General features: G+C 44.5%; 1 protein-coding gene and 1 long non-coding RNA gene across 7 annotated transcripts in view; one reads left to right on the plus strand and one right to left on the minus strand.

The window, feature by feature from the left end:
- Positions 1-132: 132 nt before the first annotated feature.
- Positions 133-16887, plus strand: BRAT1 (BRCA1 associated ATM activator 1). 4 transcript variants are annotated; one of them, XM_044980675.1, is made up of 14 exons: positions 133-401; positions 3625-3769; positions 4227-4381; positions 7983-8130; positions 9137-9509; positions 9624-9743; positions 10819-10910; positions 11566-11684; positions 12336-12522; positions 12968-13041; positions 13684-13786; positions 14123-14221; positions 15318-15496; positions 15690-16887. In XM_044980675.1, exons 1-14 carry the CDS (start codon positions 330-332, stop codon positions 16425-16427), a joined length of 2604 nt encoding a protein of 867 aa, XP_044836610.1. In that variant the 5' UTR covers positions 133-329; the 3' UTR covers positions 16428-16887. The 4 variants fall into 4 exon arrangements, with proteins under 4 accessions (XP_044836610.1, XP_044836611.1, XP_044836613.1 ...); XM_044980676.1 differs by lacking the exon at positions 133-401 and adding an exon at positions 2393-2497 and having other exon boundaries at positions 9624-9752; XM_044980678.1 differs by lacking the exon at positions 133-401 and adding an exon at positions 2474-2497 and having other exon boundaries at positions 3628-3769; positions 9624-9752.
- Positions 8406-27746, minus strand: part of LOC123344450 — a 30942-nt gene continuing 11601 nt past the window's right edge. The window contains exons 4-6 of one of the 3 annotated variants that reach the window (XR_006572555.1): positions 18093-18248; positions 11537-11692; positions 8406-9253 (exon numbers count right to left, since the gene is read on the minus strand). This is a non-coding gene — a long non-coding RNA (uncharacterized LOC123344450). Of the gene's footprint in view, positions 9254-11390; positions 11751-18092; positions 18249-27746 lie in introns of those variants that run through there. The other 2 variants (XR_006572554.1, XR_006572556.1) reach the window with 2 other exon arrangements.

Genomic DNA, 27746 nt, shown 5'->3' on the forward strand with positions numbered 1-27746 from the left:
CGCGGCAGCCGCGCCAATACCCGGATGAACAGGGCACGGGACGCCCGGGCCAAGAGTCTCTGCGCCCGGCGTTTGGGGAAGCGGCTTCGTCACGGGGCTGGGACAACCAAGTGTTTGCTCGGAGTTGGGAGAACACAGAGCAGGGGAGTAATGAGGTCGGCTGGGGAAGCCAGCAGGCAGGGACTGGGGAAGCCCTACTGATGGGGTTACCCAGGCGAGGGCCAGACACCCACACAAGGGCCCCACGTACAGAGTCTGGTCTGGCACCCAACATGAGGGACCCTCCTCTGGGCCCTCTCCAATAAGGCCATGGTCAGACGCTGATCCCCATGGAGGGCTGGTTCTCAAGGCCCCCCGCGGCACCTGATGCTGGCACTCAAGGCCATGTACAGATGGCACCGGTGGGTCTTCATGCAGTCTGGCCAATGGCACAAAATCTGGTCTTTTTCTTATAGCCCCAGGTCCAGATGTCAAAGGATTAAATATGAATCTCAGCCCCCCACCAACTCCCTGTGTGGCCATGGACAAGTCAGTCAGCTGCTCTGTGCCTCCTTTCTCCATCTGTAAAAGGGAGTTAATACCTCATTCCTGTGTGTGTGTGTGTGTGTGTGAAACCTAATTCATGAATGTTTGTATGGTGCTTTCAGATCCTCTGATGGAAGGCACCACTGAAGTGAAAAGTATTATTGGTATCCTGGTTTCTATTATTCACCATTATATATTTTTTTCTTTCAAGCATCGCATCTTGCTGCAATTGACACACAGATGACTGTGTCTACACTCCAAAATTTCCCAGTTACTACCTACCACCAGTTCTACCACTGGAAGTGCTAGTGTAGACTGCACTCTTGCAGAGTCCAATGTGTATTTTACCACCTTGTTGTCTAACCCTACCCAGAGAAGTTCCAAATGACCTTGTGGTAAAAAAGCCAGCACTGTTACTCATTTATGCCAGTGCTCTTATAGTTGATACCAATAGTGGAACTGAGCTAGTAGTGCTCTTATAGTTGATACCAACAGTGGAACTGAGCTAGTAGTAGCAACAGTGGGAAAATGTTGGGGAAAAGGGTTATTGTAGGCATACGTATCTTTAATTTCCTAAGGCCCAAGCACAGGACCTGTTGTGGGACAGTGGCAATGACAAGGGACACAAGAAAGCTAGCCTCGCTGCATTTACATTACTACAACATTTAAATTACACTTCTATAACTGGTTTCCAGATTCCACATGTCTAGTGTTGATAATTTACACCTCAAGCTTGCGTGGGGATAGCATTCTCTCTCATCATAAGGGATAGCTGAGAGGCATGATCCCACACAACGCGCTCAGGATGGGGATCTATCTCATTTGTTAAAGTAAGAATAATACAATGAAAACCAGCAAACCCTAAACCCAATAAAAAGAGCATTAACACTTACCTGATGTCATTAAAAATCATATTGGGATGACAAACACCAAAGGGGCTTTGTAGATATTTATGTGGAGCAATAGTGCCATCAAGTGGTCCTTCAGCAAGCAGAAATCCCCAGAGGTTCTCAGGGTCTTGCTTTCAGAAAAAGAAACAGATTTCTGAATTCAGATCAAGTGGGAACTGTCCTTCCAGCTCACCTCTCACAGAGTCAGCCTTACCATTTTTGGACAGGCTTATAGTTTTCCATTCCCCAAATATAACTGCCTCCTGATCACTAGGGCCAGCCTGATGATTTGGGGAGGTGAGATTAATGAGATGATTCTTTGAGATACACCCGAAATGTAACTGATTTCTCCTCCATAAAGAACAGTATATGATCTTTAGGTTCCCTCTACCTCTCAAGCCTCCTGCTGTATAAATGGAGCTTAACTGTTTGTAAAGAACCCTGTGCATAGCTGCCAACAAGTAGGCCTGGGCTGCACAGTTTCAGTTAGAAGTGTGATAGTCTAACAATATAGTTAAATGGATACGATCCCTAGTGTGGACACAGTTATATCAGTATAAGCTGCCTCACACCAGTATAGTTTATATCCTTATTGGGTATTCCTACAATCATCACTGGGGCTCATCTTAACTAGGAACATCAGGGGAAGAACTTGCCTTGTCTCCGCTAGGATTTTACCTTAGTGACAGCTAACTGGAGATAGCTCTTGCAATTGAAATCCCCTCACACACACCTTTTATTCAGTGAAGCCAAAGCTGAAGTGCCAGTGTACACAGACACTCTGATTTAAACCTGACAGAGCGCCATAGCTTGCTGCTACTGATGAAAATTGCTATGATCACTCTCAAACCAGTAAAGCGTGTCCACACAGGGATCTGCACCACTTTAGTTAATACCAGTGCACGTTTGTGCGCAGAAATGCCCCCGCCCCCCACTATCGGTACAACTTTACCCCCAGAAACCCCCCCGGCACAGCCTCCCACAGCTCCGCCCCTTGGCTATTCCGCTTCTGCGCCGTTTTACGACAGTAGGTGGGAGGTGTAGCTGGCGGCCGGTCTGAAACCGGCGCTGTCTGTGGTGAGGTGGGTGCCGCGGCCCGGCTCCAGAGTCCCTCAGTCAGCCCCGTTCCCCTGCTCGGTGCTTCCGGGAGGAGACCTGACCCCCCCCCGTCCCCCGCGAACAGAGAGCCCGGCGCCGCAGGGGGAGGTCGGCTGGAGCGGGGCCCGGGGTCACACACACACCCCGGGGCGGCAGGCTGTCCTCGCCCCCTGTGCCTGGAGCGAGAGCCCGGACAGCTGGGCTCCAGGGAGCCTGCGGAGCAGCTGTGGGTAGATGGCTCAGCCCGCACGCTGAGAGCTGAAAGGGTCTGTGGGCCAGGTCCTCAGTGGTATTTATTTGGGATCCCTTTGAGCAGGGGGTTCTCAAACTGGGGGTTGGGACCCCCTCAGGGGGTCACGAGGTTATTACATGGGGGCGGGGGGGTTGTGAGCTGTCAACCTCCACCCCAAACCCCTTTTGCCTCCAGCATTTATAATGGTATTAAATATAAAAACAAGTGTGTTTCATTTATTGGGGGTAGGGGTCGCACTTAGAGACTTGCTGTGTGAAAGGGGTTGCCGGAAAAAAAGTTTGAGACCCACTGTCTTTGAGGATTTGGGCCTGTATCCCTACATCATCCTAGCTCCTGAAATAGTGTGAGTCAAATAGAAAGTATGATTTAATGTTTGTAAAGCACTTTGAGGCTAAAAGCAGCAGAATAAATGTTGGTTGTTACCAGATTCAGTTGCAGGCTTTCAGATGTAAAGCACTGTCTCTCTTAAGGCTTGTCTACACTACTACGCAGGGTTGATCTAAGATACGCAACTTCTGCCACGTGAATAGTGTAGCTGAAGTTGATATACTTAAATCTACTTACTGTGGTGCCTTCACTGCAGTAAGTTGACAGCTGATGCTCCCCTGTCGACTCTGCTTGTGCTTCTTGTTCCTGTGGAGTACCGGAGTCGATGGGAGAGCACTCAGCAGTCAATTTATCGCATCAGTCAACCCCCGCTGGATCGATCGCTGCCCGCCGATCCAGTGAGTAGTGTAGACAAGCCCTTAGATTTCACAGCAAAGTGTGTCTACCTTGTACCTCCCTACTTGACTTTCAATGTTTCCTTGCTATGGAGATGCACTTCCACTGAGTTTGTTTCTCACATTCTTTTACCAGAAGAAAACCAGACACACTATGGACAGGGAATGTTCTCAGCTCCTGCCGTCTGTTTGTGCAGTTCTAGGAGACTCAAGGCAACTTGTTGCAGATGACACCTTTCTAGAGAAATTTCTGGACTGGTTTAAGACTCTGACTGAAACAGGTAATTTTGGCTGTCTGGATTTGGCTTATGCCTCTTGGTAGCCAGAGGGATCATCACAGATGTGTTTAAGAAGAATTAATATTGTACATACCACTTGGTTGTACCTCTAGGTTTTAAATAAAATGGTAGCTTGTCTGAGGGTGATAGAAGCTTCCCTCAATTTGGAGGGTGCTGTCTGGACACTTTCATACTGTAACAAGAACACAAAAGCTTTAAAGGGAAGTTTTGTTTCACTTCTTGTAAGTGGCTGAGATTCTTAAGCTAATAAAATATTAATGTCTGTAAAAGGGCTGGTGCTTTAAACGCTTCTGAATCCTTGTCCAACTGACAACTAAGTGGGTACACTTTATGCTTGTTGGCTTTTAGGTGAACCTGCTAGAACTGTAATACAAAATAAAGATGTCCTAGAAATGATAGTCAATTGTTGCTCCACCTTCCATGGATGTTTCTTCCCCAGAATCTAGCCTGCTGCTGTTACGGGAGAATCCATGCTTGACAGAGCTCATCACGTGCGTGCTGAAACTGAAGGATCCAAGTTCTAGCACTCTTTCCTTTATTCTGAGATTAACAGGGATATTCGCGGCCTCTGAAAGCTGCTTCCAGTATTTACAGGTAAGTTAAGGCTTAAGCGACTAATCACAGAAGCACTTCCACTACTCAGCTTTTGTCGACCTCACCTGAATAAAATACAACCATAGTTATGTAGGGTTATTTTCTAGTAAGAACAATCCAGTCCTGAAGTCATTCAAGCATTGAGTCCTGTTGCTAGAGTCACTCTCTGGGATTGTCAGAGCAGACAGAAGGCAATAAAAGCCGCTACTTGCTCATCCTTGCATGCAACAGGGTATGTATGCAGAACACAGCTGTCAAATGCTTGGGAGAGGGGAAGAGAAATTACATGTCTCAGCCCCAAAACTGAATATAGAATGACCACTTGTATGACTGTCTCACGTTTGTTAATATCTTTTGAGGCATGTGACAATAAGTAAACTGTTTTCAGGGAGTTGTGTGTACATGCTGCTATGCAGGTACTATCTTCAGTAGGTTTTAACTTTGCATTTCCTGAATTCTGGTTATATACCATCATTCAAAATTAATCAGTTAATTTACATGGCTTAGTGTCAGAACTCTGCTTTACAATGTGCTACCAAAACACATTTATAAAAATCACACATGACATTTTAGCACAAAGTATTTCATCCCCTGTGAGCTCACTATTTTGGACTTCAGGATGATGGATAAAAATGAATTAATCACTCACTGAAAGTTGGTGGTTGCCTACAGACCAGTGATCATGACTTACTTATAGTCAATGTAGGCAAACAAAACAGCCCCAGCCAGTAATATATTTATGGGCTGCTTCAAAAGAGCTAATTTCCAAGGCTGAGAAAAATTGAGCAAAATTGACTGGGAGGAAAACTTAGATAGAAAAATGTGAATGGAGATTGGGAACTCTTTTTAAGAAGAGTTTAAGATGGCCAGAAAATCATGATTCCTCGTTCAAAAAAGAGGCGAACTTTGGCTAAAAGCCCATACTGCTTCAGTGGTGAAGTAAAGACAGCAATTAGAAATAAAAAGGCAACATATTAAAAAAGGGGAAATAGTAATCAATATAAACTAAAAGTTACAAAGTGTAGGAAATTGATAAGAGAAGCTAAAGACTTTAGAGGAAACTCAATGGCTGGCAAGGCTAAGAACAATAAGTATATTAGGAACAAAAGACATCCGAGCAATGGTATAGGCGCATTTCTAGATGAGATGGTAAAATTTTTAATAATTCACAAAAGACAAAAGTGTTCAATAAATATTTCTATTCTGTATTTGGAAAGAAGCAGCATTATGTATTCGTATCATATGAAGATGAAGTACTTTCCAGTTCATTAGCAACTGAGGAGGATGTTAGACATCATCTACGAGGCATACACATTTTTAAATCTGCACTTCTACATAACTTTCCTGCAGAGTCTTAAAAGCATTGGCTGAGCAGATCTGTGACATGCTGGTTTTGATTTTCATAAATCTTGGAATAGTGGGAAAATCCAAAAGACTGGAAGAGTGCTAATGTTATCCTAATATTAAAAAAAGGCAAGTGGGATGACTTAGGTAGTGATAGGCTAGTTAAGCTGACATGAATTCCAGGCAAAATAATGGTAAAGCTAATAATTGAATTCAGTTGATAAAAATCAAAAGTTAGGAATATAACTAGTGTAGGTCAACCTGGTTTTATGGAAAACGGGTCATGTTAAATTAATCTGATTTAATTCTTCTGCAATTAAAAGTGTGGTTGATAAGGTAACTCTGTAGATGTAATATACTTAGACTTTAAGGCATTTGACTTCTACCACATAACATTGTTTGCAAAATTAGCACTATACCATATAAAAGGAGCACACTAAATGGATTTACTGGCTAACTGACAGATCTCAAAAAGTAGTTTTCAATGGGGCATCATCACATGGGAGTGTTTCTAGTAGGGTTCCATAGGGATCTGTACTAGATATACTGTTCAGTGCATTCAGTGATCTGGAAGTAAATATAAAAAGCTGCTGGTCAAACTTACAGGTAACAAAGATAGGTGGAGTGGTAAATAACAGTGAGGACAGGGCAGTCATACAGAGTGATATGGATCATTTGGTAACCTGGCCCATTCAAACAAAATGGGTTTTAATACAGTCAAATGCAAAGTTACACATCTATGGACAAGGAATGCAAGCCATATCTAACAGAATGGGGGGGCTGTATCTTGGAAAGCAGTGACTCTGAAAAGGATTTAGGGCTCAAAGGATAAGCAACTGAACATGAGCTCCCAGTGTGATGCTGTGCCAAAAGGACTAATGTGATCCATGGCTGTACAAATAGGGGAGTAGGAAGGTGATTTTACCCTTCTGTACAGTCTTAGTGAGACCAATACTAGAATACTACATCCAGTCCTGGTGTTCACATTTAAAAAAAAAAAAGTGGTTTAAAAATTAAAGCAGGTATAGAAGAGAACCACAAGAATTATTCAAAGGACAGAAGAAAATGCTTTACAGTTAGAGACAAAGAGTGCAATCTGTTTAGCTTATCAAAAAGAAGACTGAGGGTGGCTTGATTACATTATTTAAGTGCCGCCGTGGGAAGAAAGAACTGTGTACTAAAGGGCTCTTTAATCTAGCAGAGAAATACATAACAAGAACCAATGGCTGGAAACAGAAGACAGATTAAATTAGAAATTAGGCATAAATTTAACAGTGAGTGTGATTAACCACTGGAACAAACTACAAAGTAGGGGAAGTAATGAATTCTCAATCTCTTGATGTCTTTGGATCAAAACTGGGTACCTTTTTGGAAGGTATTGTTTAGCCAGACACAAGTTATTCGGCTTCATACAAGGGTAACTGGGTGAAATTTAGTGCTCTGTGATATACAAGAGGTCAGACTAACCGGGCTCCAGGATGCTTTTCTCAAACTGGTTGCATTGTGGAAGGAGGAAAATAAACCACATAAAGCCATGGTATACACCAGTATCTCTCCTTCAATCTACACTAAACTTACAATGATCTAAACGCATTTTGGGCAGTGGTTTAATTTGTGAAAACTTATACATGCTTCAGACAAAGCAGCTAGTATATGCCAAATTGATCAGCAAACATTAATACATTAAGCCAGACTTGCAAACCCACTAAACCATGGGAATTCTGACTTAATGTAGGCACCACTTTCTTGTGTCTGCCATATGGTGTGCTTCAAGTAATAGCACACAATAATAATAATTTTATCTAGTGTTTTTCATCTTTAAACATAGTTTTTCCTGTGAGTAGGACAGGGTGGGGACCCAGCAGTTTCAGTGTGCCTCAAATATGAGGGAAATATGTTTTTTTAAATCCCCTTGTTTTGTATGGTGGTAGCTGAATTTAGAGTGTGCTGTAAAGTCAGATCGAGGCCTACAGGGAAAAGAACACCTGGCTAGGAAACAACCTCACGGGGCTGTTATTGCCTTAGAATTTTTCCTAAAGTTCTAAAAATCTCATTCAAATGGTTAACATTTCTCTCACTCCTGGTTAAGCATGTGACAAATGTTTTCCCTAGATATGCAGAGCACCTTTTATTAAATGTTTTAATTAGGTAGGGTTTCACTGCGGTGGTTATCATCAAATTGATACACACAGCTAACCTACAAGCCCCAAAAACTGCTTGCTGCATAGTTTACTTGTGTTCTCTCCTCTTGACTCAGCAGAGGGAGCTGTTGATCAGTCTCTTTGGAGAGGTGGGGCCTCTCAGCAGTGCTCTGTGGGAAGAGGCATCTGTGCGAAGCGGCTGGGTCCAGGGGGTGCACAGCATGGTGCAGCACCAGAGCGCCCTCCATTTTTTGTACAACTGTGGTGAGCACTGTTTCTTGCCAGTATTCTTTAACTTCTTAAATCCTTACTGTGCCTTGGCTATTGTAATCTGTCACTTAAGTGTTAAATGAGCAGAATCGTCGTAGGATATTATGTTTAGATGTCATTATTTTACTTTGAGAAAAATAAAATGAGGAAACAATGACAGAAGGGACTTAAGCTGTTGTAAAAGTTAATCGTATTGCTTTATTTTTGTTACACGAACATATGTATTAAGGTTCCTCAATATAAAAAAAAATAGCCTCCATGTTGGAGGGAGAAACACACACCCAATAGGCAAAGTAAAAATAGTGCATTAGAAAGCCGCCAAAATTCTTATTTGCAGTCTATTGGAAATAGTTCAGGATTATTGTACTCTAGGGAAATTAACCCAGGTTTCGTTCCCATGCACTTTTAATTGGGCTTGTAGATTTTACTCAATGTGGGCAGTCCTATTTGTATTTTATATTCAAATAATCCACTAGTCTTTAATGGCTGGTAACTTAACTAGGTATCTAATAAAGACTGTTAACATATACAGAACATCTTAACTCAGATCAGTTTATCAGTCTAAACTAACAGCCTCCTCCAGCTGTCAGTTCCTACACCCTGAAGATTCTATTCATTCTCTGTAAACCACAGTAACACATCCTGAATGGCATAAGTGGTAGTGTGCACTGCGCTATGTCGGCGGGAGAGTATAAGCTGCCTATCACAGCCCCTATAATCTTACAGGTGGAAAATAGACATTTTACAACACCAGCCATTGTCATTTTTATTTCCTTTTTCCCCCCATATGGTCAATGATGGATAGACTGCCTTTTCTCAGTCTGTTCATGTGTAACATTAAGTTTTTCTTTTCATTTTAAACGTTACATTTTAATTTGTGAGAGTTACTCAGAAGTCAGATGATACATGATTGGATTGCAATGAATTCTCCAAGCTGCAACAAACCTCTTGTTTCTTTGAGTGTCATGGCTTTGTTGTTGTTGTTTTTCCTTTGACATAGGAGCCATAGATGTGATCTTCACTCTGCAGGGAGACCCTAGCCTGTTTGTGGCTTCAGCTGCCAATCAGCTTTTAGTGCACATGCTCACCTTCTCTCTACAGTCATTCCAGACTAAACCTGTAAATATAAAGGACTGTGATTGGCCAATATGTGCTCAAAAGCTTATAGTGCACATTGAAGAGTCCCTTAAATCCAACTCTGCCTCTCGTATCAAGCAATCCTTGAAGCTGCTAACCAGTGTGTTTGGTTGCTGTCATGATCTGTGGACTGAAGTACTTTGGTCACGGCTATCAGAGCCAATTGTATATCTCTTGGAGGAGGAGCCAGTCCACACCGGGCACTTACTGGTGGACCTTTTCCTTAGCATGGCAAGGTAAAGACCTCTTTGGAACTTGGATTCATGCAATACTGTCCAAAATGTTACAAGAAATGTGGTTGTCTTTTCCAAGGTGTTCCCCAAAAATATGTTAACACTTCTTTCTTTCAGGTCTCCTGTGTTTAGCTGCCCTGAATGTAGCCTGTGGAGATCAGTAACGTGTGCTCTGGAGCACTTAAACCCAGCTCAAGTTGGTCGTTTGGCAGTGGGAGTACTGAAGCTTCAGGAATGGTATGAATTGTTGGTATCAAACTTTAAAAAGCTTTCTTATGTTCTTGGAATATTATTCTGCAAATCTTTTAATAAGTTGATACTTATTGTCAGTGTTCTATATGAGGAGAGAAACTTTGTAGTGCAACTCACTGCCATTGGTACAGAAAGTGTGTCCAGGAGCTGGACATGCTGGTGGTTTGACAGTCCAGTTCCAAACTGGAGGTATAGGAGAATCAAATGCCCTGTACGTGCTCTCAAATCCCACCTACAGTCAGCCAGCCTCTAGGGTCAGAATGGCAAACTTTGTTTTTGCTCTCTAGTGCCAAAGTTAACATTCGGAGTAGGCATTATCTTGAGTGCAAGTCAAACACGACTTCCCTCTATTTCCTTCCCCTTCACATATGCTGTCTAATAGAAGTACCCTCTCTGCTTGCCAGCAGAAATCACCATCGTTGCTCTAGGGATTTCTATCTAAACCAGAAATGTGAGGAGCAATTAATTTAATTTATTGTAAATAGGAGAGAATTATTGGGTGCACATGATCCAGTGTTGCAGGTTAAGTAATGCCTACACTCTGAGTATATGACATTGTTTAGATGGGAAGAAGGTCACCCAGGATTCCGTCCCTTTACAATCATAGAATATCAGAGTTGGAAGGGACCTCAGGAGGTCATCTAGTCCAACCCCCTGCTCAAAGCAGGACCCATCCCCAGACAGATTTTTACCCCAGTTCCCTAAATGGCCCCCTCAAGGATTGAACTCACAACCCTGGGTTTAGCAGGCCAATGCTCAAACCACTGAGCTATCCCTCCCCCCTTCTCTTGGAAAACTTCACACCAAAACGAGTCAGCTACTGCAGTGACATTGCTTGAAAACCACAAAGACCTTTCTCCTCCCTCTCCTGGCTTAGCGCAGGAAGCTTGGGACAGAGCTTGGCACACATGGCAACGTGTTACTCTCCCACCAGTACCAGCCTGATTTAAGGCTGAAAGAATTTACTCTTGTGAATTATGAATTTACTAATCAGAATTTGGGGGCAGACGCTTAGGGAGAACAAATTGTTGTGTGTTCACTGCTACTTCTTCCTTTGAAGCCCACAGGCAGTAAGGATCCAAGCTCTGAGTGTTGTTCTTCAACCAATGGACTGTGTTCTGAAAGCAGCCTCCCAACCCTTGGAATACCCAGGTATAACAGTTATAGACAAGTGAAGGATAAACAACCAATCTGCCTATAAAGGACAAGACTGTATCCAGAAGGAATGGGGGTATGAGTATCTTTAATGAGTGGAGGGAAGTGAACAACTGAAGTAACAACTGTTGTGTAAGAGTGAGACTAAAGTCAAGAAGCAGTGTTTGTGATATAGCTGCCAGAGTATACAGCAGGGATCAGGAACATTTGGCATGCAGCCGGGCTGCTTTGTTTACTAGCCGCGTCCGCAAGTTCGGCTGATTATGGCTCCCACTGGCTGCGGTTCACCGCTCCAGGCCAATGGGGGCTGCGGGAAGCAGTGCGAGATGAGGGATGTGCTGGCCTCTGCTTCCCGCAGCCCCCATTGGCCTGGAGCGGTGAACCGCAGCCAGTAGGAGCCGTGATCAGCCGAACCGGCAGACGTGGCAAGTAAACAAACCGGCCCAGCCCGCCAAGGGGCTTACCCTGGCAAGCCGCATGCCAAACATTGCTAATCCCTGGTATGCAGTATCCTGCTGAGGGAAGGGTCTTATTCTTCAGTGAAGGATGGCACTAAATCCATTCCTTCCTTTACTTAAAACTCTGTTGCCCTCTCTATTTCAAACCCATTGCTGTACTCTAACCTCAGTTCTCTCCTCCTTTCCATCTCCAGGTTTGCTGAATAAGTCTGTGAATGATTCTGCCACTGTTGAAACTCTTCTGTCCTGCAGATCCTCTTGTGCTAGCTTCCTGTGTCAGACGTTGGCTCATCTGGAGGAGCTGCAGTACCTGGTAGTGGTCTGGGGAAAGAATGGGTTACTTGAAAGATTTCATTAAGATAGGCCCTATTGTGAAAATCTGCAACCAAACAGAACACGGAGAAAGGTTGGCAGTGGGGACTTTCCATTGGTGACACGTCTAGTTAAAGAAGAAATCTACTACCCTCTTCTCCCATCTTGCTTCTACCTCACTCGCAGAACAGGCATATTTAAGCTTTAAAAGAAGGCTGCATTTAGCTTATGCATCACAACCATCACAGTGGATTTGAGGCTACTGTCTACCACATGTCAGTGATGGCAGAGAGATGATCATCTTTCCTCCTTCACCCACCCATACCAAGTTTGCCATCTAGCACTGCAGAAGTTTCTATTCATAAGTTTCCTTTCAGATTCTGAGGTCTCATCTATTGTAAACCCTTTTTAAATTGCTTTCTCTAGTACTAATAGTAACCCTCCCTCATTTGTGCAATAGCTTTTTGGAGTGTGGGAGGAAACCGGTTCATAACTATCAGACTTGTGATACCACAGGGATGATGCCACATTAGAATGAAAGAGGTTTCTGCCCATCCTCTCCAACTTCTCTTGTAATAGAAAAATACATACACTGCATATACAAACACATGCATGAGGTATTTGCTAGAAACTTATCTGCTTTCTCTCTTAGACCTGCTTGCCAGTGGATTTGCCCCATATACCTTTGCTACAGTCTGTAGTGACAATATTGCAATTCTGTATTGGCCTTGCGACTCCAGCATCCTGTCTGGGAAACAAGATCAGTAGAATCCTGATTGGTTGCTTCAGAGTTCAGCGGTCAGCACTTGACAGCCTGGGCGCGCTCTCTCACTGGGAAAGTGAGTGTTTTCCATGTTTTATGCTTCAGTGTATTTACTTATTTCTGGAATTTGTAGCCATTCTGGATTTGTAGCGGTGCAAAGTGTCCTGTACCCATTTCCTCTCTCAGCCTCTGGGTCTGGGTCCACCATTTTGAGGTATAAGAACAAACTGTTTCCCAAGTTTGTTCAGTTCTGGGCTTCTCAGCCCATACATCAACTTCACCACTGAATCTTCATCACTGTTGGTAAGTTAGAGCAATTAGTGATGAAAGCAGTTTTTATAGGTAGGCCATTTCTTTTCTCCCCTGCTTTTAGACATAATGTATTTTGCTGTTTAGTGGAATTACACTTGCTTTCCTCCCCTACAAATAGTTCTGTAATAAATATTGATATTTCAAGAGTTGATTTGTCTTTTTTTTCTGATTAGTATTGATCGTTGGCTATCACTTTTCCTGTGTTTCAGGTCACAGTGTATTCATGGGAAGTGTATTTGACATCCTCCTTGCATACCTGAAGAGTCCAGATACCAGTCCTACTGTAAGTACAGAAAACAAATCACTGAAGTGATAGTTTACTAAAACCGTAATTCTAGTGTCATTAGGATGTGGTTCTGAGAAACTGTTTGACACCACAAACAACTGCACTGGAACATCTTAAGAGGCCCCTGTCTCAGCTCTGAGTGACAGAGGAAGTGGCTCAAGAAATGTGATTAAGCCATTATACAACTGTTTCCTTTCAAGGATATTGAACACAGTCAGGAGTTATTGTACCCAAGAGTAGTGTCACATCACACTTCCCTCAATCTTGGGGTTTCTAGTACTTGGTCCTGGGTTTGCCAATGTTTTTGGTATTACATTATTGCATTGCTGAGATGACTGGAGATTTCCTGCTGGTTGAGACTCTGGAAAATTAGAAGCTGGTATTAAGAGTAGACACGTTCCAGGAGCCTGCTAGGAAAACAAGCAGGCACCATTGGATTCTTGATCTAGGCAATGTTTACCAGCAGCGTAGTTCTTGATAACAGAGGATGTTGGGTTGTTATCCCTAGCAGTTTGGCTACAATTGAAGACTAAGCAAATGTTATCCAGTGTAAATGCAAAAAAAATGCCGCCTCGTGAAGTGAATATTAGAAGGGCAGCCTCCCTCTGATTGCTGTAGCCCTGCTTTGTCGTGTTCTAGGTTCTGAAGAAGTCATTTCAAGCAACACTCAAATGGCTGGTGAGTTTGTCAGAGGCACCCAGCTCCAAGGATCACTGGCAACAGACTGAGCAGTTTCTCCGAGGTAAGGAAACTGTTGGGGGTAAAGTCAAACTAATGGCATAAAGTATTCCAGCAGTAATGGGAAAATAATTCCAACAGAGAAGTAGTCTCGTATAGAACTGCTACTCTGCCTGTCTTTCACAATCCCTATATTAGGTGCACATATACTTACATATAACACAACTGTTGGAGCAGTGTCCAATAAGATGTGCTAGGGATCTCTGAAGGAAGTATGCAACAGCAGTAAAAGATATTGCATATGATGATTTAAAGGATGCTAATGTTTAACAAAAAAAAAATTGCTACTACTGACTTGGTCCCTTCCTGTTGAGCTAAACCTATTGCTTGCCATGTGCAGATCTGTTTCTGGTGCTGCAGAAGCGTTTGTGCAGCCCTTACTGGGAAGTACGGGACTCTGCTCTGGAATTTCTCACCCTCCTGGTTAAGCATCTGAGAGGTAAGTGCAGAGAAATTAACATTTTAGATTTGAGGCTTATCACCACATCCAAGCATTTAATACCCAGAAACACCCCCCCCCCAAAAAAACAAAAAAACCCCGTACCCTGCAAACTCACCTACTTGCAAAAACAAACCCATCGCACCCAACACTTTTGAGTGGCCTAAGTCATGAGAAACCCTGACAAGTCATCCGATAGGTTTATCCTATTTTCCCACTGTGGTCCCAATGCTGAGTCCTCCTGAAGTTCCAGACAGAGCAGTTTTAAGGAATCTGACTAGGAGGCAGTGAAACAATGAGGTATGGAGGGAGGCAGTTCATATCTGTTAAAGGCAAATAATAATGTCCCCCTTCTCCAACAGTGTCTCGAAGTGGAATGGATAAAGTTTCACTGAGCTGGCAGTGGGGCAGGATTTGGGGGGCTTGCACAAGAGCACACACCTGCATGGTGCATAGGCTTTCTGCCCACTGCAGAGTCACCCTCCATTCCCCCCTTACACGGCAGAGGCCCAGCTCTGAGGCCAGCATAGTTAACCCCACAGTAGCTCAGTTCCTGTTTGATGGCAGAGAGGAAAGAATTAATTTCTTTTCCCTACTTCTGTCCTCAAACCAAAGTGGAACTCTCTAGTGCGCAACCCAGCTGCTTGTCCTAGCACACAGCCTCTGGCTCTGGGCCTTGAGAAGCTCACACCTGTTTCATGGGGCCTGCAGACCCCTCACTGGCACTATCAGTTATTCAGCATGTGTTGGGTAGGTTCTTTAAAACCATCAGAGCTAGACATTCATTTTTAAATAAAAGCCTAAATTCAGCAAGCTGAGAGTAAATACCCACTTGCCAGGGAGAGGTTCATTTGCATGCACACCAAAGGCAAGTAGATTTTCTGAGCTCTAACAATGGGGGCGGGGGGTTGACTGGAATTCAACAAGCCCGTGGTAGTGCACCTGTGCTCTTATCAGCAGTTGTCTGGTCTGCACAGCAGCTCAACTCATTCTGCAGGCAGACGACATCCTGGTAAGACGAGGGGCTGTTTGCACTGGAAACAGTTTGGCTGGATAGAGGAATAAAGCCTTTCTTTGGATTTCTGTATATTTACAGAGAAGGAGGGGTTCAGGCAAGTTCTCTTCTCTTCGGAGGTGCCCAAGCTCACAGAGGATCTTCTTGAGGACCCAGAGAGTTATGTGCGAGCAAGTGCTGTGACAGCCATGGGACAGCTGTCCTTCCTCACCCATCTCATCTCAAAGAAGCCTGGCCTAGAAAATGGAAATGTTAAAGAGGTAAGGGAGGGGGAAGATAACCCTTGTTTAACCCACAGCAGAATCTAGTAGAACTTCCCATGAGCAAATAGGAGATTTTGCAGCCATTAACTAAGATGCTGAAGCACTAGAGAGAAACTGGAGTGTTTAGAACTCTTTAACCAAGAGTTTCCATTTTTTTAAACATGTTCCCTCCTTGTTTTCTCATTCTTAGAAAAGCATTGTAGCACAGCTTAAAGAAATCTTATCAACAGACTCAGAGGGCTTCCCTAGAAGAGCTGTGATCAGGGTCTTCATTGACTGGCTGAGAGAAGGCCACCCAGATGTACTGAAAGACACTGAGCAGTTTGTCTCCAGCATGCTCCAAGCTGTGAACAGCGATTTAGACTGGGAAGTTAAAGCTGGTGGTTTGGAACTGGCTGAAGTTTTCTCTGCCCAGACACTTGGACGGCTTGGCCTTGCTGCATGCCCATATGCTGCTGTCTTATCCTCTGCCACCCGCTCCACTCATCTGAGTGAGTCTCTGCAGATATTCTGCCGGGTGAAACTGTTTGAGTTCCTGTTTGGTGCTTTGTGTGACTGTGACAGGCCAGTGGCTCAGAAAGCCTGCGATATCCTCATTGCCTTGAAAGCTGAGCTCCGTGATGAGAGCAGCCTGAAGGAGGGAACAAGTGCAGGCTTGTCTACAGAAGCACGTGGTATTGCTTGGTTAGAAGAGACTCTGAGGAGATGGAGTTCCTGTGCCAAGCCCTGTCCCAGAGGTGATGCTGATGAGGCTGGATCCCAAGACCCAGACGGTGTGCTGCTGGTTTTGAGAACAGTGGACTTAGAAGGGCTGCACAGGTCTCTGAACAGAAGTAGTGACCACATTGAGAAGAGCCCTCAATCCCTCTTGCAGGACATCCTGGCCACTGTGGGGACCTTGGAGGAGAATGAAGCTGACTGCTATTAAAGTCAGTGGCAGGTTCTTGCTTAGAGAGGAAGCCATTCCAAACTGGTATCTGGCTGCAGGAGAAGTTACTTGCTACCCAAGAGTAGAAACCAGGCCTTGCAAAAGGGGAAACTGTTAAAGAAAGGCCCAGGAGGAGGACTCTGTCTTGGACTGGTCTGAACAGTGAGGACGACAACTTGGCTGGCTATCAAACGGGTTAGACAGTCATTAGTGGCATGTTGTCCTTGCTAGCTGTGGCCCAGAATGCAAGGAATTTAAATGAGAGAGTAGTTAAGAGGTGCAGCCAGGGAACTGTAACACAATGTATTTTAACAAGTGATTGTTAAATACAGGGTCTGTTTGAATTCAGACTCTGTAGTCACTGCCCAAAGCTTTTTTTTTTTAAAAAGTCCAAAAAAGCATCTGTTTCATTTTAATATACCCTCACGTAAAGCCATAGAGAAAAGTACCCTCCCCCCCCCCCAAAGTTTTAAAACTGATTTAAAGTGCTGGTGTAAACAAGGTAAAAAAAATCTATAAACCCTTTTTTAGAGCCTGGTTGGTTAAACTTGCTGAAAGCTGGTTCAAGTAGACTGGTTTTAAAAGGGATCTATCCATTTTTGCTTTGTCTACACTACCACTCTAAAATCAGAGTCCCTGCTATAGTGAAGGGCCCTAGAGGCAGAGGAGAACATTTAGGGAAGAGTCATAACATCAGTGTGTTGAATGTTTCCTGTAACTGTGGCAGGAGATCAATTAAAAATTACATTGGCAAAAACGTTTGACTTCTTCCCGCACAGGTTCCTAGGGAGAAGATGAGATGCGAGGTGCAATACACTTGCATTTCAGTGACGCAGGGGCAATTGCAGTTGCTAAGCCTTCAGAGTGCTCTAGTCTCCATTTCAGAAAAGCTGGAATGACTCCCAGTGGGAGAAGACGGCTTTGGCAGCTGGAGCTTTTTGATAAAATGGTAATGTGTCAGACTTGGGTTTGCCTCATCCAAGTCAACAAACCTCCTTAATTAGACACCTAGCAGCCATACCCAAAGTGGCAGGGCTGCTTTCTGAGGACAATTTGACAGCTTTTAGAAAGCAGCTTGGGGGAGATTTGTAGTTTACAACTTCAGCAGCCCAAGAAGCGACACTGTATTAAAACCTCTCCTCTGTAGTGAAACAGCACAGCCATGGCAACAGTGTCAAACTGTACCTAAGCCCCTTGAGCACCGATGTGAAACTATACCATTCCTGGTTGGCAAGGTAAGAACACGCCATTCAGTTTAGGCTAATGGAGGATACTGAAGCTCTCATCCAGCTGCAGTGTCTCAGGAGACGGTCTCAATTCAAATACCCTCTCATTCATTCCCTTCTGCCAACAGCTGTGCTAGCCAGTGAAGCAGCATCCCAAAGTCTGTCTTTTTTTAACAGCTCACTGGCAGCAATGCAGGGAGGCTAGACATAGGTTTGACTACTTAACTGCTGAGGTTGGAAGTTTACAACATACCCTTTAATGAATTTAGACAATAAGCTTATCTGCCACGCTGCACACAGCTTTCTACATAAGAGCTCCAGCTCTCCTATGGCAACTGGAAGGAGCAGCCTTTGATGACGATATACAAGCCTTGGGCTGTATCTGACTGAAGAAAGAAAAAAAAGTATAATAATAAGACCAAGATGGCCAGATCCTTACCCTACATGGCACTTGCAGAAGCTGGGAGGGTTAGTCAAGAGGAGTCTGGATAATTTAAGGAAGCGTAGATTGTTTCACTCAACTGCTGCAGCCGTGTCTGCTGGATGGATTGTTCTCCAAAGCTAGCACCACACACGTTGCAGGGCATTCTCTGACCTGTTTAAAGGGCAAGAGAGTGGGGTTATTAGATCACAACCAGGGACACTTTTTAGGTAATGCCTTTCATTAAAGGAATCCAAACAACTACCCAAAGAAAGACAAGTACAATTACCACCTTTTACAGGTGTGGAAGGTTAAGGACTAGAACTCAGGTCTCCTGCTTCCCAGGCCACTCGACTCTACCTGTTTTGTTTCCTCTGTGTGTCACCTTTAGCTAGAAGTGATGGTGAAGCTAAGTTTAGGGCCCTGCCTGCTTGTATTCAGAAGCCACCTTACACAGTGCATGATTTATATGCCACCAGAGAAAGACATACAGTCTGGAGTGATGGACAGGGAGGGCTACTTACATCTGCAGTGTGAATTAGCATCTTATTCATCTGTCTGCAAGTGGAGGTGACAGGAGGATTAATTTTGGAACTTTCATAAACAGTATTGTACTGAAAAGCTCTCAAACTTCAGCAGTTAGGCTAAAAACAATACTGACTTTTGCACAGCTTCCATTTCGTCTGATCTTTCTGTTTTGACCTCCTTTATTGTTCCTTGCATGTGTCTGTTCACTGCACTCTGTTCTTCAAGACTTGCATTAGTGCTGGGAGGCTGAGACTGGAATCACATATCCAACAAGAGGGGGGAAGAGCTGAGCAGCATGAAAATCAGCAGCATAACAGCAAAGTGGCAGGGAGGTGGAAAGATCAAGGGAGGTAAAGAGCAGCAAAGAAAACCCTACTTTCCCTGCTGCAGAAAAATTCAGCTAGTGCTTAGGGATGTTATAAATCTTGTTTAAACCAAAACCTTAGCTGCCTGACTTGTAAATGAACACCATGACACAGCCAGCACCTGGTGCATTCCCCTAGGTGCTTGTAAGGGCAGAGAGCCAGCTCAGAGAGGAATTGAAACTGAGTTCTGGCACAACAGCCTCAGCCACTGGGCTCCCCCCGGTGTTCAGTTTTTAGAGTTAAGTAGAATGTTTTCTTACTGCACCCTTGAAAAGAAAAGCCCGGTTCATGTCGTGTCTCTATCTCCAGAATGGCATATCCTAGACTTGTTCCAGACCCCCAGGGAGTTCTGCCTTTGCTGCTGAAAAATGCCCCAGTGCCAACAAAAATCTAACAAGCAAATTTAAAATAAATGAGCCTCCTACCTTGGTCATCTAGTGCTGTTCTATAAGGAGAGAGATCAGTGCCCGTGGCCTGATCTGCCTCCTGGCAATGGTTTACCCTTCCCGGTACAGTGATGTCTCCTCCAGGACATTCTGATCTCTTGGTGAGTCAGGACTGTAAGTCCAAGCCCTTGCAAGGCTTCCAATTTATCGAGCAGATTAAAGTTAAAGAACTACTCTTGTCCTGCAGCAAGAGCATCATCCCAATCCCTGAATATATTCTGGTATAGTCTGCCATGGCGTTGAGAATTTAAGCAGTTTGCCTATATTGCCCTTCACTCCTGAGCTCCAGTGATCACAGCACCTCATGATGTGGGCTTTTCCCAAGGAGAGTGCCTTGCTAAATTCATAGCAGACCCCTACACTCTCACCCCCAATGCAGAGACCAGGGTTCGGCTCAGACAGAATCTTCATCAGGGCCTACAGAGCACATACCCTGCCTGTTCAGAAATATGCACACTGAATACACCACCACAAAACTGCAGGTTTTGCTATCTAACACTTCAGCCTCTAGGCTGGGGTAGTGGTCTCCTTAAATTGTGTATATCCAGAGTACTGACAGCAACAGCCATCATTCATGCTGGGGAAGGGATTTTGTAGGTACGTGAACAAGAACATGTGCTCATCAGCATTCATAACACGTGTTATGGTGGAGGGAATCCAGCAATGCCCACACTGCCTCGTTTTGCAGGGGCCACTGTGAAAGCGTTGTAGCTTTTATAACTTAGAACATTAGCTGCTGCCATAGGGAGCCTTTTCCATACACACAATACAACCCATAAGCAAAATTCCCCATTGCCATCAGCTATTAATCTGAGTAATAACTTTAGGCTGCGGCCTGTTGTATCCACATTTAGAGTATAAAGATGCATCAGAGCAGAAGCTTATTTCATAGGAGCTTTTTCTAAACACTTGCAGTATAAGTCCTATTGCATGATATATAAGGGGATGTGAAATTCATTACTTCTTTATTCAACAAATTTCAGCACAGCTTAGGAGAAAGGATTTGTCCCTTTATTGGCTCATGCAGAGTCACCAACAGAGAGCACAAGAAAACAAGCATTTTTTGCTACCAGCAGCTCTGCGCTGATATGTCTCTGTCTGAAGAGATGAAGCCGGTTGCAGAGTATGGCTTGGACGTCTCTGTTAGAACTGTACTTCTTAGTATGCAAAGCCACTGTTCGCAAAAGCAATTGACAAAGGCCACAACAAAGGTGTTACTGCTGATTCCCCCTGTATAAATTGTAATGCGATTTTTCATAGTGAAACTGCCTAACCAGTTTCCTTCCCATAGGTGGGTGGCTTTTAAAATGTAATCGTCACACATGCCTGTAGAAATGTACATTCTTCACCAGAGATCTGTTTGTATTACATATATGAGACACTTTCAAAATGACATTTTCCTTTAAGAGATATGGGTTAATGGAACAACTGTATTCATTTATGCTCTGCATTTGACCAATGAATACAATTGAATGACTTGCATCCGAAGAAGTGGGTATTCACCCACGAAAGCTCATGCTGCAAAAACATCTGTTAGTCTATAAGGTGCCACAGGATTCTTAGCTGCTTCTACAGAACCAGACTAACACGGCTACCCCTCTGATACATGAATACAATTGTTACAACTGGGTGGAGAATGTTCTCTGGATTTTAAATAGCAAATTAAAACACACCCATGTGTTCCTGCTGCATTACACAGTTTTAAAATGCACAATGAGGAGCAAAGAAGGACTTGCACACATAAGTTGTATCACTTTTTAACTATGCTAGTATGGTTAGAGTAGTACAATCTCCTCCCTCATCCCCTCCCCAGTGTGGATGCAGTGACCCTGATATAATTAAAGTGTTGCAACCTTGCTAGTGTAGATGCAGTCATACTAGTATAGCTTATTCCCATACAGGAAGGACATAAGCTATCCTGGTAGAAAAGTTATTTTGATACCATTTAACTGCATCCACACTGGGCGTTGGACAACAATTTCTGTTTAAATTAAAAAAAAAAATCGTATCCCTAACCAACGACTGTACCAGCGTAAGCCCTGTATGTAGACCAGGCCCAAGACATTTCCAAGGAACATTTATCATAGCTATAGCACAGTGCTGTGACTAAAACCAAAACTTTAGATAAGAGCCTAACTTCACATTAGTAAATGTATCGGCACATCTGTGCCGCTGTAAGCTTGTAAGCATAGACATGGCCTCAGCCCTCCAGCCAAGTCACACACAGTCTATATGTGAAATAAAAACTCCTTCCAGTTGAATGGGGGCCTAACCCAGAACCCTTCAGTTGGCCTCTCTTTCTTGTAGCCCTCCCTGGGCTCAGGCCCTTAATTAGTCCAGCAGTCTTTAAAATGGCATTGGCCCTGGTATTGAACCGTACTCCATGGCTCTCTTCTTAGAGGCAATGTCCTCACCCTCTCTGGGCCCAGCTTTTCTGCTGGCAACTAAAAGAGTTCAGTTCCCCTTATGGGGTGCATCAAAGTCCAGGCCACTTTCCCAGTGGTTGGTGGGCAGACCCAGGCCCTCCCTGAATTCCAGATCCAAGCCCAAGGACCCTAAAGAAAGTAGCCATCTGCAGTGTCCTTTTAACTAAGCTGCCCCAGCTGCTATGATTCCCTGGACCACCTTTCTGTGGCCCCAGCATGTTCTTCACCTTTATCTCAGGACCTTGTCCTAGTTGAGTCCCTGCCACCAGCCCAGAGCTCCTTCTCACTCCTGCCAGTCTCTGCCAGCACTGTTCTGTCTAACGTCCTGTAGCTCCCTCAGCCAGTACACACTCCTCCAGCTCCAAGGAAAAAGGAACTGAGCTCACTCTGGCCCTGCAACTCTTCTTCTACTAGCCTGCTGGGCCCTGATTGGTTGTTCCCTACAGCCCCTTTCTGATTGGCTGTGTTCCACACAGTCACTCTAGGCAGCTTGGAGGACCCTCTCCACTGCCCTTTGCTGGAGTGGGTTGTGGCAAGGCCACGAGGCCTCTAGCCAGGGGACCTCAGGGCATGGTCCACCCCGCCGCAGTCCTAGGCAGACTTCATTTCTTCCACTTTCACAAGTGAGGCTCCCAGCTGAGTCCCAGGCTATGCGGAGACCAGACTGAAAGAACTGAATAAAGAGACAGGGCATGTCTAGAGTAGGAAAATAGGTCACATGATCGCAACCAGACACACATTTTAAAACATGACTCACTCTAACAGGATTTTAGCTGGGACTTCGCACCTAGTGAAGTTAAAATGCATTAGCTAACACAACCGATTTTCCTAGTCTAGGCATGTCCCTCCACTAGGATAATCCTCATGCACTGAAGATACAGTTTAGTGCTGGAATCCATCATTGTCTAATATAAACCCCTTCCATGAGAGTGAGGCACAGATTACAATTCTTGTTATATTCTAATAGAAAGCTGCATTTCAAAAAACAGCTGTGGTTGCTAAGTGACAGCATTTGTACAAACCTCTCATATTCACTAACCCAAGCTCTTAAAACCAAGGAAATGAATAGCTACAACCTTCATAAAACCGAACATGGCCCACACATAATCAAACATGTTCTTATCAAGCACAAAGAAATGTGTATTTCATCATAACCCAAAGTCCTTAACCCAGGGCTATTCTTTAAGGTTGTTGGGCTGTGAAAGAAAAAAAACCCCACAACCAACACAGGTCCACAACTCCCATTGAAATCAGTGGCTGCAGATTTGGGCTCCAAGGTCTCCACAGCAAAAACTGTTAATTTCATTTCATTTCATCCGATTTTCTTGCAAAAATAGCTGGTGCATAAATTTTCAAGACAAGCTGACAACATGGCAAGTTTAGTAGCTACGAGCCATTTCTGAGCGAGAGTGAGACAAAAATTAACATTTCAAATGAGGGGGTTTGCTTGTTTGTATTTAATTACTTGCAGCTCAGCATTCTTGGTGTCTAGGGTCAATCTGGCAATTTCCAGGCCAAGCCAGAGTGATATGGGGGTCTAAAATAGAGCTTTACAGTAGGTGGTGGTTGCAGTCTCACCCCGGGAGAGATTACCCACAGCTTTCTATACAGGCTATGTTTCACAAGGAAGATTCCTGCAATATTCATGACCTATGATAAATATTCCAATCATCTCCTGGGCTTACAGGAGCTTTGGGGGACTCGTGCTGGTTTCCTCCATTCATCCCAATTCCCTGAGAGCCTGTTAGAGGTCCAATATCCTCACAGTCAATGTTGATAAAGTGATAGAAAATCATCTTTGGTATTTTAGATGTAAGCCGAGGGATAATTGGGCTCGACAGGGTCTGATCCAGCTGGGAGTCTTTTCAGTGACTAACGGAAGTCAGATCTGACTCTTGGCAAACAACTTCTCTTCATTTGTTTCTTTCAAAATGCCATCAGTGAGCCTCCTAACCCAGGTCTGGGGTGTGTGAGGAAAAGAGGAAGAAATGACACAAGTGAATCCTTCTCACCAATGAGAGAATCAATCCCGCAGTGTTTTTCTTGCAGTCCAATACATATAATTTTACGCACACAAATCACGGGCACTTTATACAAATGTCGAACACCTTTGAAGCCTGGGCCCAGTTTGGCAGTAGCATTTTCTTGGGATAAATAACAAATCCCACCAAAGAGAAGGGCAATTAATTAATTCAATTTCTCTGTGTCAGGAAATCATCTTAGTATTAGACAGCATAGTCTAGTGGATAGTGCACTAACCTAGCACTCAGGAGACCTAATTCCTATTCCTAACTGTGCCACTGACCTGCAGGAGCAAGTCATTTCACCTCTCTGTGCCTGTTTCCTCTCACACCCTTTGTCTGTCTTGCCTATTTAGACTGTCAGCCTTTCAGGACAGGGATTGTCTCTTACCATGCACTTGTACAGTGAGAAAGGGGCCTTTAGGTGCTATCACGATACAATTAACAACAGGCAGACTGCTGCTGAGTTCTCAAAGGTAACGCAGGCTGTGAAGAGCCTATATGCTTTAGTGAAACTTGCATTGGTATAGACATGGGAGACCTGTGTAGCAATGCAAATTCCCTAATGTAGACAGGTCCTAAGAAAAAAAGCAAGTGTGATTCTGATTGGGAGATGCCACCTTTCGGAGTTTAATGCCCATAAGGCTGAGATGTACAAATGAGAATTACTGGAAGGGATCAAAATCAGAGTACACACAGAGCTCACTCACCCTGGGTATTATGTAACTTCACAACCTCTCAGAAAAACCTTGCATGGCTGATGCAGTGGCCTTGTTGGAAACAAAGATAAGGCAGCTGAATCTGTCCACATCCAATAATCAGCGGGACAGATAGGAAGTGACAAAGGCACCACCTAGAAGTAAAGGGAAGTGAGAAACTTACAAATAGATATGCAGAAATATGCGGACACGCAAGCCTGCTGCACATGTACAGGGCCGGCTCCAGATCCCAGCGCGCCAAGCGCGCGCTTGGGGCGGCGTCCTATGGGAGGGTGGCAGGCAGCTCCGGTGGACCTCCCGCAGGCATGCCTGCGGAGGGTCCGCTGGTCCCGTGGCTCCGGTGGAGCATCCGCAGGCACGTCTGCAGGAGGTCCACCGGAGCCGCGGGACTGGCGACCGGCAGAGCGTCCCCCGCAGCGTGCCGCCCTGCTTGGGGCGGCGCAAATCCTAGAGCCGCCCCTGCACATGTACACAGATCCATGAATACAATATCCACACAGGTACTGTATAGATACTGCAGCTAGGCATTCAAGCCAATATGAACATGTTCATCTGTCAACATGCATCTTTGTGAGTGGAATACACTGGCCTAGTGCATGTGGACAGGTTTCCTTCAAAGGGGTGATCCAGCCTCCTATCCTCACACCCCTAAAGACATTCTGTATGGAGCCAAGGTTCATTATATATGGCTACAAAGATATATGCACATGACCACAAACCCCATGTCAACATGGTAAAAGCTTTTAATCTTCTTCCCATACCAGTAAAATGAGGTACTCTTCTACGTCCCATCCAAAGGCTGCACTCCTTGTACATCCCCTCTGCACCCCATCCATAAAGGCGGCATGCCTCGGTATGTTCCCCATGGCCAAAATCACTTCTCGCCACTCAAGAAGAAAATCAGAATGCCACTTACTGCATGGTGCATATCAAAGCTCTGTGTAACACGGGTATCTATGTTCCACAACACATGCTGGCTAATGCTTTGGGGAGGGTTGTACCTACAGGCATCTGGCTTGACCTCACAGCAGATACAAATGGAACCAGCTCAAAGATATGCCACATGTTCTGTCTGCCCGAGGAAATACCATATGCCAAAACGTGGCTGCCCTCCACTCATAACCTTGTGTAGCACAGGCAGGAGGGCCTCCTATTCTAATCATCACTACAGACCCTGCAGCATCACAAAAACAGTCTTGGATCCAATTGCTCTGATTCCCAACTTCACAGACACGGGACCAGCAGGAATTAGCCCTTTCTGCATTTCTAGATTGGGACTGTCTTCTCCTTTGTTTATTACTAGATCAAAGATGTGTCTCCATGGAAACATCTTAGCTCCTACAGTTTCAGTACTGTGACTTTAGATCCTGCTTATTGTTTTCAGCTCTGTTTTTAAACTGGAGCCTTGAGATTAGATATATCAGCATTCACTTCTCTGCGTAAATGATTTGATTAGTAAGAACTGATAATGTGAGCAGCATACACATGCATGGGCGTGTAATTAGCATGTGTGTGCATCCATGACAGACTGGAGCAGAGCCAAAATTCAAGTGTGCATGCGTGCCTATACAGATGTTTGTAAACTTGTGGGTCTCCCTTCTGATGGGCACAGGTGTACATAAGAGAATGGGAATGTGTGTGTGATCGTGAAGGCCCACGTGAGTTTTGAAGCTTGTGAGCTTTTGCATTTGGCTTTAGCTGGAAGGTTGTAATTGTTCTGTTGCATCTAGCACCTCTTGACAGGATTACTGTACCTTAAAACCACTGGGAAACTTCAGGCTGCACAGATTTGCTGGTACCCACCTACTCACGGAAGCATGTTACATCTGTGCTCCCAGGGCTGTTTCCTTCTAGTGTAATTCAAAGCGGTGGTGGATGGATAAAGCCATAAATAGTTTGGATCTGGGATCTAGGCGACAGCCTCTCTTTCTTTGCTTTGTCCCCCACATCTCAGATCTAGTTGGGCATCTGACAGGTCCCAGATTTGTCCACTGAGGAGATGAGACAGTGGAGGTGCCTTCTGCGCTGTAGTTTGTCCCCACCCCAGTCCTGCAGGCCTTGGAAGAAGTGGGCTGTGAAGGGGGGAGTACTGGGGGGGAGAGGGGGGCTAGGGTGACCAGACAGCAAGTGTGAAAAATCGAGACAGAGGTGGGGGGGGGGGGTAATAGGAGCCTATATAAGAAAAAGACCCAAAAATCAGGACTGTCCCTATAAAATCAGGACATCTGGTCACCCGGGAGGTAGGGGGAGGGCTGATTGCAATGCTATTGCTAAATGAGTCCAGAGATGGTAACAGACACAATAGACAGCAAAACAAAGAATACGGTGCGTTAAATCCTGAGCTGCAGGGAGAAGGGACGGCCATTGACATGCATGCCTGTGCCTGTTTGTGAGGCTGTGTACGTGCTAAAGTTTGGGACGATATTAACCCTTCTTGCATCAGAAGCTGCATCCATGAATTCCGTATTGAGGCAGCCCAGGCGCAAGACAAGGCCAGTGACTTTCTCCTTTTCTTCCCCTTGAAGCCCCGGATATCATGACTTGCAGACCTGAGCCAGCCCAGGGAGATCAGCCCTGGGATTCAGCCAGACTCCAGTTACTTTGGCTGAGCCATGCCTGAAACCAAAAGGAGATTTTTAATTTGGTTTAAATTTCTGAGATCTCCAAAAAATAACGGCACAGACTGAAGAAAATTCGATTCAGGGTCGAGACCCACATTTTAAAATGCATGTCATGAGACGAGCAAAACAGGTAGGAGGCATCAAGTGATTTAACTGGCTAATACGAATGCCAAGCCATGCCTAATCAATCCAGTTCATTACGGAACTGGATAATGCTCCCAACACTGCTGAGAGTCGGATCTTGCTCCCACTGAAGCCAGTGGGAGTCTTACTATTGCCTTCAATGGGCATAGGAGCAGGCCCTTAATTACCAACACAAATACATTTTTATAATCACATTAAGAAATTCCAGAGTAAAAACTCCTGTGTCAAATCAGGCTGCCAACACAGCCTTATCCCAGTGCACAGGCAGAATACGCTAGACACGAATGAATGCCACAAAAGCTGTACCCTGCTGTGTCTTATGGCTTAATTATGGAACAGAAAGCACAAAATGAAGGGATCTGTTGGGTTAATCAATGTTCCGAGTACTCTGACTGTGATAAC

Source organism: Mauremys mutica, chromosome 11 (assembly GCF_020497125.1).
Source record: "Mauremys mutica isolate MM-2020 ecotype Southern chromosome 11, ASM2049712v1, whole genome shotgun sequence".
Taxonomy (NCBI): domain Eukaryota; kingdom Metazoa; phylum Chordata; order Testudines; family Geoemydidae; genus Mauremys; species Mauremys mutica.